This window comes from Triticum aestivum, chromosome 7B (assembly GCF_018294505.1).
Source record: "Triticum aestivum cultivar Chinese Spring chromosome 7B, IWGSC CS RefSeq v2.1, whole genome shotgun sequence".
Lineage (NCBI taxonomy): Eukaryota > Viridiplantae > Streptophyta > Magnoliopsida > Poales > Poaceae > Triticum > Triticum aestivum.
The window spans coordinates 631,653,312-631,663,818 of record NC_057813.1 but is presented as its reverse complement, the minus strand read 5'-3'; the positions used below and the strand labels follow the sequence as shown (position 1 = coordinate 631,663,818).

General features: G+C 49.7%; 1 protein-coding gene across 1 annotated transcript; it reads left to right on the top strand.

Moving 5' to 3' along the window:
* Positions 1–635: 635 nt before the first annotated feature.
* Positions 636–1,889, top strand: LOC123159183 (probable carboxylesterase 15). The gene has a single exon (XM_044577011.1). It carries the CDS (start codon positions 732–734, stop codon positions 1,761–1,763), a length of 1,032 nt encoding a protein of 343 aa, XP_044432946.1. The 5' UTR covers positions 636–731; the 3' UTR covers positions 1,764–1,889.
* The last annotated feature ends 8,618 nt before the right edge of the window (positions 1,890–10,507 follow it).

The following is a 10,507-nucleotide window of genomic DNA, read 5'->3' as shown; positions in this document are numbered from 1 at the left end:
AAAAGAGGAAGAATGATGAAGAATACCTTGAGGGGTCGAAGGGGAGGATGAATCACCAACTTGGAGCTCTGATCCACGAAATTTTGTGGCCATTAGAAAGGGGCATGAGTGGGGCGGCCGGGTGAAGAAGGGGAAAAGAGAGGGTCTGTGGTGGAAACCAGAGGAGACACTCTGTTTTGGTGATGCAAGGGGTATGGCACCCTGGGCAGGGGCGTCATGCTACTGAGCATGGCGCCCTGGCACCATGGTGCCCTGTCCTGCCAACGTGGCAAGTCATCGGCGACCCGTATGACGCCTTTGACCACCGTGTTGTGCTAGTTGGCATGGTGTCCTGGATGCAAGCGCCGTGCAGATAGGGCAATTTTGTGAAACATTTTAAAAACAAAGTTATTTTGTGCTGAACTTCGGCCAAAGGGCCAGTTTTGTCGGTTTTCACGGCACACGCAGGCGTGCGCGGCCGCGCCAGGTTAGCCACCGAATTCGAATTCGATCTCCGCAATCTAGAACGATTTTTCTGTAAGTTCTGGCGCGCCGTGGAGCCCAGCAATAACGTGCAGCGCAGGGCTGACCGCCACCGCCCACCCGCTCCACCACGTTCTTCACAACAACCGAGTAGCTGTTGGCCGCGCTGCATATATGTGGCGTGTCACGTGTGCGCTTGTAGATCGGATCGATCGAGTCGGCTAGCCAGCTCCTCCACGTCTGTCTACGCGCGCGTCCGCGGGAAAGCGATGGCGGGCGACACGGAGGCGCCGCACGTCGTGGAGGACTGCCGCGGCGTGCTGCAGGTGCTCAGCGACGGGACGACCGTGCGCTCCGCCGCGGCGCCGTACACGGTGGAGGACCGCGACGACGGGCGCGTCGAGTGGAGGGACGCCGTGTACCACCCGGCCCACGGCCTCGGCGTGCGAATGTACCGGCCGGCGCGCCGGGAGGGGAAGGGGAAGGAGCGGCTGCCGGTGCTGGCCTACTTCCACGGCGGCGGCTTCTGCATCGGCAGCCGCGCCTGGCCCTCCGTGCACGCCTGCTGCCTCCGCTTCGCCCACGAGCTCCCCGCCCTCGTGCTCTCCTTCGACTACCGCCTCGCGCCCGAGCACCGCCTCCCGGCCGCCCACGAGGACGCCGCCGCCGCCCTCGCCTGGCTCCGCGACCGCCTCGCCCCCGGGCCTGCTGACGGATCTGGGTCTGACGAGGACGTCCGCTCCTGGCTCGCGGACTCTGGCGCCGACACGGGGAGGCTCTTCGTGTCCGGCGACTCCGCCGGCGCCAACATCGCGCACCACATGGCCGCGCGCTTCGGCGCGGCGGGACTCGGCCCCGTCAGGATCGCTGGGTACGCCCTCCTCATGCCGGCGTTCACCTCCGAGGCGCCGACGCAGTCCGAGCTGGGCTCGCGGGGCAGCGCGTTCCTGAGCCGGGACGTGGCCGAGCGGTACAACCGGCTCGCCCTGCCGGCCGGCGCCAACAAGGACTACCCGCTGATGAACCCGCTCGGACCGGACAGCCCGGGCCTGGGACTTGTGGACGGCCGCGTGCTCGTCGTCGTGGGCGGCGACGACATGCTGAAGGACAACCAGGTCCGGTACGTGGAGCGGATGAAGGCCGTGGGGAACGACGTGGAGCTCGCCGTGTTCGCGGGCAAGGAGCACGGCTTCTTCTCGAGGGACCCGTGGTCGGAGACCAGCGGCGAGGTCGTGCGAGTCGTCGGCCGGTTCATGGGCAGAGACGCAGCCGATTCAACAGGCGCCGACGGTCAGGACTAAGTTGTGATTAATGTGCTAGTAATCTGTTCGGCATGCAATGAGTGCTTTAGAGGAAACATCAGGTGATACCATCACTATGCTCCATGCTACCAATTTGAAAAAAATTATATTAAATGATTCGAAAAATTCGGAGAAAAATCATGAATGTTCACAATATACTACTCCATCCGTCCCCATAATATAAAAGTGTCTTCGACACTAAGATAAAAAACGCTCTTATATTATGTTGAAGGGAGTAATATGACACTATAAGTTAAAAACGCTCTTATATTATGTTGGAGGGAGTAGTTAACGACCCCTAAATCCAAATACGATATATATACTGAGAAACAAACAAAAAAACAAATCAATGTAGTGCAGTTTTTTCAGACTATTCATGTGTTTTGTCTTTATTGACAATATTCATGTCGAATTTGTCTTTTTTGTTTCTCCGCGTGTACTTTGAATTTGGAACTGAAATTTTTAGCATTGTAAACATATGTGTTCAGAACATATAAAATTGTTGAATTATTTTAATCATTTAATTTATTTTTTTGAATTGATAGCAGGAGAGCATATAAGTTGTGGTATCACCTGATATACTCCCGATGCTATAGTGTGTTTTAGGGGTGTGTTTAGTTCGGGAACGAAGTGGAATGGAATGTCATGGTTTCATTTTAATGGAATGGGTCGGTTCCGTCCTTGTGTTTGGTAGGGGCAATTTATAGGAATGGAGTGGTTACATTTCGGTGTTTGGTTTCTGAGATGGAATGGAATGAATTTGTTGATGGCACCACTCAAATTTTTGACTTTGATATCAAATACAAACAAGATACATGTAATAAAAAAATGTCAAATAAATGCTAGTTATTCAGTCATATACTCCCTTTGAACTAAAACCACGTCGAGTAATTTGGAACGGAGGAAGTACATGTCAAGAATCTGTAAAAATACAAGTATCTACATGTCAAAAATCTGTAAAAATACAAGTATCTACATGTCCAAAAACTGTCAAAACACAAATCGAGCTTGCTGTGATTAGGAAAAGGTACCAAGATGCTGTGATTAGGATAATACAAGGCATCCACCCATAATCGGTTCACAAATCAAACTTGTTGTGATAGCTACGAATGAAATCTATCATTGCCGTCGCCGCTTGCCGCTACTTGCCCAGTCGCCGGCCAGTGCCAGAAATTCGCCACCGAGGGGCTTGCGAGGTGCAGCCACTCGTTGTATTCCAGCTTCAGCTAGCGGAGAGCCGCAGCAGTCCGGCGCAGAGCATGGGCAAGGAGGTCGGAGGGCTGAGCGGAGCTCTGCTAGGCGATAGAGAGAGGCGTCGCCGGAGAGTGAGAGACGAGAAGACGCGGGTGAGGGAGTCCTAGATTAGGGGGTATCCGGACAACCAGACTATATACTTTGGCCGGACTGTTGGACTATGAAGATACAAGATTGAAGACTTCGTTCCGTGTCCGGATGGGACTCTCCTTTGCGTGGAAGGCAAGCTTGGCGATTCGGATGTTAGATCTCCTTCTCTGTAACTGACTCTGTGTAACCCTAGCCCCCTCTGGTGTCTATATAAACTGGAGGGTTTAGTCTGTAGGAGGAGAACAATCATAATCATAGGCTAGCTTCTAGGGTTTAGCCTCTACGATCTCGTGGTAGATCAACTCTTGTAATACTCATATCATCAAGATCAATCAAGCAGGAAGTAGGGTATTACCTCCATCGAGAGGGCCCGAACCTGGGTAAACATCGTGTCCCCAGCCTCCTGTTACCATTAGCCTTAGACGCGCAGTTCGGGACCCCGTACCCGAGATCCGCCGGTTTTGACACCGACATTGGTGCTTTCATTGAGAGTTCCTCTGTGTCGTTGCTGTCGGTGTCAAAACCGGCGGATCTCGGGTAGGGGGTCCCGAACTGTGCGTCTAGGCAGATGGTAACAGGAGACAAGGGACACGATGTTTTTACCCAGGTTCGGGACCTCTCGATGGAGGTACAACCCTACTCTTGCTTGATTAATATTGATGATATGGGTAGTACAAGAGTAGATCTACCACGAGATCAGAGAGGCTAAACCCTAGAAGGTAGCCTATGGTATGATTGTTCTTCGTCCTACAGACTAAAACCCTCCGGTTTATATACACACCGGAGAGGGCTAGGGTTACACAAAGTCGGTTACAATGGGAGGAGATCTACATATCCGTATCGCCAAGCTTGCCCTCCACGCCAAGGAAAGTCCCATCCGGACACGGGACGAAGTCTTCAATCTTGTACCTTCATAGTCCAGGAGTCCGGCCAAAGGTCATAGTCCGGTCATCCGGACACCCCCTAATCCGGGACTCCCTTAGTAGCCCCTGAACCAGGCTTCAATGACGACGAGTCCGGCGCGCAAATTGTCTTCGGCATTGCAAGGCGGGTTCCTCCTCCGAATACTTCATAGAAGATGTTGAACACAAGGATAGTGTCCGGCTCTGCAAAATAAGTTCCACATACCACCGCAGAGAGAATAATATTTGTACAAATCTAATCTGCTGACGTATTCCGCAGCGTGACATCATGCCACGACCAAGCCTTTATTCAAATCATTTTATTGTCCCACCTTAGCGCGTTTAGCGAGGCGGTTTCCTTGGCACGTCTTGTCAAAGCAGAGATCATGTCCCCTTATTTCGGGATTCTCATCAATACGGGCGTGGGTAACCCAACCGTGCTATTAATCACGGCACTTGGGTTATAAGCGAGTTTTACCAGGCTGGCGGGGGCACATAGTTTCGGCCGCCCATATAAGGGGATAAGGATCCACCCTTTCCATCTACGCCTTCTTCCTCCTTTGCTTATCCATTTCTGCGCACTCGAGCTCCAGCGCCCAAGTCCGCACTTCCCACCTCAACTTTCTCCAACCATGTCCGGAGTGGGAGGCAGGTGGATGGCCTCCACCGTCACGGAGGGGCACATCAAAAAGTTGAGGAAAGCCGGATACTTGTCCAACGAAATCGCGCACCGGCTCCCGGATGAGGGGCAGCTCATCCCCACCCCCAGGCCCCATGAGAGGGTGGTGTTCCTCACCCATTTCCTCCGCGGACTGGGCTTCCCACTCCACCCATTTGTCCAGAGGATCATGTTCTATTACGACCTGGATTTCCACGATCTGGCCCCGAACTTCATCCTCAACATCTCGGCGTTCATCGTCGTGTGCGAGGTCTTCCTCCGCATCGAGCCCCACTTCGGCTTATGGCTGAAGACCTTCAATGTCAAGACGAAGGTTGTGGGCGGCCGGCAAGCGGAGTGCGGAGGCGCCATGGTGGGCAGGATGCCTAATGTCACATGGCTCGAGGGCTCCTTTGTGGAAACCATCAAAGGGTGGCAATCGGGGTGGTTCTACATCACCGAGCCGCGTGACCCTGAATGGGCAGGGGCCCCCGAATTCCAATCTGGCATCCCCACACTACTCACATCCTGGAAAGAGACGGGCCTGTCGTGGGGTAATCGGGAAGAGGTGACCAGACTCCAAACCTATTGGAAATATGCCCTAGAGGCAATAATAAAAGGATTATTATTATATTTCCTTGTTCATGATAATTGTCTTTTATTCATGCTATAATTGTATTATCCGGAAATCGTAATACACGTGTGAATACTTAGACCACAACATGCCCCTAGTGAGCCTCTAGTTGACTAGCTCGTTGATCAACAGATAGTCATGGTTTCCTGACTATGGATATTGGATGTCATTGATAACGGGATCACATCATTAGGAGAATGATGTGATGGACAAGACCCAATCCTAAGCATAGCACAAGATTGTGTAGTTCGTTTTGGTAGAGCTTTTCCAATGTCAAGTATATTTTCCTTAGACCATGAGATCGTGTAACTCCCGGATACCGTAGGAGTGCTTTGGGTGTACCAAACGTCACAACGTAACTGGGTTACTATAAAGGTGCATTACAGGTATCTCCGAAAGTGTTTGTTGGGTTGACACGGATCGAGACTGGGATTTGTCACTCCGTATAACGGAGAGGTATCACTGGGCCCACTCGGTAGTGCATCATCATAATGAGCTCAAAGTGACCAAGTGTCTGGTCACGGGATCATGCATTACGGTACGAGTAAAGTGACTTGCCGGCAACAAGATTGAACGAGGTATTGGGATACCGACGATCGAATCTCAGGCAAGTAACATACTGTCAGACAAAGGGAATAGTATACGGGGTTGCTTGAATCCTCGACATCGTGGTTCATCCAATGAGATCATCGAGGAGTATGTGGGAGCCAACATGGGTATCCAGATCCTGCTGTTGGTTATTGACCGGAGAGCCGTCTCGGTCATGTCTGCATGTCTCCCGAACCCGTAGGGTCTACACACTTAAGGTTCGGTGGCGCTAGGGTTGTATGAATATGAGTATGCAGAAAAACCGAATGTTGTTCGGAGTCCCGGATGAGATCCCGGACGTCACGGGGAGTTCCGGAATGGTCCAGAGGTAAAGAATTATATATAGGAAGTGCTGTTTCGGCCATCGGGAAAGTTTTGGGGTCACCCGGTATTGTATCGGGACCACCGGAAGGGTCCCGGGGGGTCCATCGGGTGGGGCCACCTATCCCGGAGGGCCCCGTGGGCTGAGGTGGGAGGGGAACCATCCCCTAGTGGGCTGGTGCGCCCCCCTTGGGCCCCCCTACGCCTAGGGTTGGAAACCCTAGGGTGGGGGGGCGCACCACATGCCTTGGGGGGCACTCCACCCCCCTGGCCGCCGCCCCCTTGGGAGATTGGATCTCCCAGGGCCGGCGCCCCCCTGGGGGCCTATATAAAGGAGGGAGGGAGGGAGGGAAGCCATACCATGTGTCTTGGCGCCTCCCTCCCCCTGCTACACCTCTTCCTCCTCCCGCAATAGCTTGGCGAAGCCCTGCCGGAGTTTTGCTGCATCCACCACCACACCGTTGTGCTGCTGGATCTTCATCAACCTCTCCTTCCCCCTTGCTGGATCAAGACGGAGGAGACATCACGCTGACCGTATGTGTGTTGAATGCGGAGGTGCCATCCGTTCGGCGCTAGGATCTCCGGTGATAGGATCACGACGAGAACGACTACCTCAACCCCGTTCTCTTGAACGCTTCCGCACGCGATCTACAAGTGGTATGTAGATGCATCTCTCTCCTATCACTCGTTTCTTAGATGAACTCATAGATGGATCTTGGTGAAACCGTAGGAAAGTTTTTATTTTCTGCAACGTTCTCCAACAGTGGCATCATGAGCTAGGTCTATGTGTAGTTCTCTATTGCACGAGTAGAACACAAATCTGTTGTGGGCGTAGATCTTGTCAACTTGCTTGCCACTACTAGTCTTTTCTTGCTTCAGCGGTATTGTGGGATGAAGCGGCCCGGACCGACCTTACACGTACGCTTACGTGAGACAGGTTCCACCGACTGACATGCACTAGTTGCATAAGGTGGCTAGCGGGTGTCTGTCTCTCCTACTTTAGTTGGAGCGGATTCGATGAAAAGGGTCCTTATGAAGGGTAAATAGAAGTTGACTAAATCACATTGTGGTTATTCGTAGGTAAGAAAACGTTCTTGCTAGAACCCAATTGCAGCCACGTAAAAGATGCAACAACAATTAGAGGACGTCTAACTTGTTTTTGCAGCAATTGTCGTGTGATGTGATATGGCCAGAAGTTGTGATGAATGATGAATGATATATTGTGATGTATGAGATAATGTTCTTGTAATAGGAATCACGACTTGCATGTCGATGAGTATGACAACCGGCAGGAGCCATAGGAGTTGTCTTAATTATTGTATGACCTGCGTGTCAATGATTTAACGCCATGTATTTACTTTACTTTATTGCTAAACCGTTAGCTATAGTAGTAGAAGTAATAGTTGGCGAGCAACTTCATGGAGGCACGATGATGGAGATCATGATGATGGAGATCATGGTGTCATGCGGGTGACGAAGATGATCATGGAGCCCCGAAGATGGAGATCGAAGGAGCTATATGATATTGGCCATATCATGTCACTACTTTATATAATTGCATGTGATGTTTATTATGTTTTATGCATCTTGTTTACTTAGAACGGCGGTAGTAAATAAGATGATCCCTTATAATAATTTCAAGAAAGTGCCCCCCCTAACTGTGCACCGTTGCTAAAGTTCGTCGTTTCGAAGCACCACGTGATGATCGGGTGTGATAGATCCTTACGTTCACATACAACGGGTGTAAGACAGTTTTACACATGCATAAACACTTAGGGTTAACTTGACGAGCCTAGCATGTACAGACATGGCCTCGGAACACAAGAGACCGAAAGGTCGAACATGAGTCGTATGGAAGATACGATCAACATGGAGATGTTCACCGATGATGACTAGTCCGTCTCACGTGATGATCGGATACGGCCTAGTCGACTCGGATCGTGTAACACTTAGATGACTAGAGGGATGTCAAATCTGAGTGGGAGTTCATTAAATAATTTGATTAAATGAACTTAATTATCATGAACTTAGTCTAAAATCTTTGCAAAATATGTCTTGTAGATCAAATGGCCAACGCTCATGTCAACATGAACTTCAACGCGTTCCTAGAGAAAACCAAGCTGAAAGATGATGGCAGCAACTATTCGGACTGGGTCCGGAACCTGAGGATTATCCTCATAGCAGCCAAGAAAGGAGATGTCCTAGAAGGACCGCTAGGTGAAGCACCCATCCCAGAGAACCAAGACGTTATGAACGCTTGGCAGTCACATGCTGATGATTACTCCCTCGTTCAGTGCGGCATGCTTTACAGCTTAGAACCGGGGCTCCAAAAGCGTTTTGAGCAACACAGAGCATATGAGATGTTCGAGGAGCTGAAAATGGTTTTTCAAGCTCATGCCCGGGTCGAGAGATATGAAGTCTCCGACAAGTTCTATAGTTGTAAGATGGAGGAAAACAGTTCTGTCAGTGAGCACATACTTAAAATGTCTGGGTTGCACAACCGCCTGTCCCAGCTGGAGATCAACCTCCCAGACGAGGCGGTCATTGACAGAATCCTTCAGTCGCTCCCACCGAGCTACAAGAGCTTTGTGATGAACTACAATATGCAGGAGATGGTGAAGACCATTCCTGAAGTATTTTCAATGCCGAAGTCAGTAGAGGTTGAAATCAAGAAAGAACATCAAGTGTTGATGGTCAATAAGACCACTAAGTTCAAGAAGGGCAAGGGTAAGAAGAACTTCAAGAAGGACGGCAAAGATGTTACCGTGCCCGGTAAGCCAGTTGCCGGGAAGAAGTCAAAGAATGGACCCAAGCCTGAGACTGAGTGCTTTTATTGCAAAGGGAAGGGTCACTGGAAGCGGAACTGCCCCAAATACTTAGCGGACAAGAAGGCAGGCAACACTAAAGGTATATGTGATATACATGTAATTGATGTGTACCTTACCAGTACTCGTAGTAACTCCTGGGTATTTGATACCGGTGCCGTTGCTCACATTTGTAACTCATAGCAGGAGCTGCGGAATAAGCGGAGACTGGTGAAGGACGAGGTGACGATGCGCGTCAGGAATGGTTCCAAGGTCGATGTGATCGCCGTCGGCACGCTACCTCTAGATTTACCTACGGGATTAGTTTTAAACCTCAATAATTGTTATTTAGTGCCAAGTTTGAGCATGAACATTGTATCTGGATCTCGTTTAATACGAGATGGCTACTCATTTAAATCCGAGAATAATGGTTGTTCTATTTATATGAGAGATATGTTTTATGGTCATGCCCCGATGGTCAATGGTTTATTCTTAATGAATCTCGAAGGTAATATTACACATATTCATAGTGTGAATACCAAAAGATGTAAAGTTGATAACGATAGTCCCACATACTTGTGGCACTGCCGCCTTGGTCACATTGGTGTCAAGCGCATGAAGAAGCTCCATGCTGATGGACTTTTAGAGTGTCTCGATTATGAATCATTTGACACATGCGAACCATGCCTTATGGGCAAAATGACCAAGACTCCATTCTCCGGTACTATGGAGCGAGCAACCAACTTATTGGAAATCATACATACTGACGTGTGTGGTCCAATGAGCATTGAGGCTCGCGGAGGATATCATTATGTTCTCACTCTCACTGATGACTTAAGTAGATATGGGTATGTCTACTTGATGAAACACAAGTCTCAGACCTTTGAAAGGTTCAAGGAGTTTCAGAATGAAGTAGAGAATCAACGTGACCGAAAGATAAAATTCTTATGATCAGATCGTGGAGGAGAATATTGAAGTCACGAATTTGGTACGCACTTAAGAAAATGTGGAATCGTTTCACAACTCACGCCGCCTGGAACACCTCAGCGTAACGGTGTGTCCGAACGTCGTAATCGCACTCTATTGGATATGGTGCGATCTATGATGTCTCTTACTGATTTACCGTTATCATTTTGGGGATACGCTCTAGAGACAGCTACATTCAATTTAAATAGAACACCGTCTAAATCCGTTGAGACGACACCGTATGAATTATGGTTTGGGAAGAAACCTAAGCTGTCGTTTCTAAAAGTTTGCAGATGATGCTTATGTCAAGAAACTTCAACCTGAAAAGCTCGAACCCAAGTCGAAAAAATGCGTCTTCATAGGTTACCCTAAGGAAACCATTGGGTATACCTTCTACCTTAGATCCGAAGTCAAGATCTTTGTTGCAAAGAACGGATCCTTTCTGGAAAAAGAGTTTCTCTCGAAAGGAGTAAGTGGGAGGAAAGTAGAACTCGATGAAGTACTACCTCTTGAACCGGAAAGTAGCG

Coding starts and splice junctions, on each gene's coding strand:
- LOC123159183 (XM_044577011.1), top strand. CDS start 732: ATGGCGGGCGACACGGAGGCGCCGCACGTCGTGGAGGACTGCCGCGGC.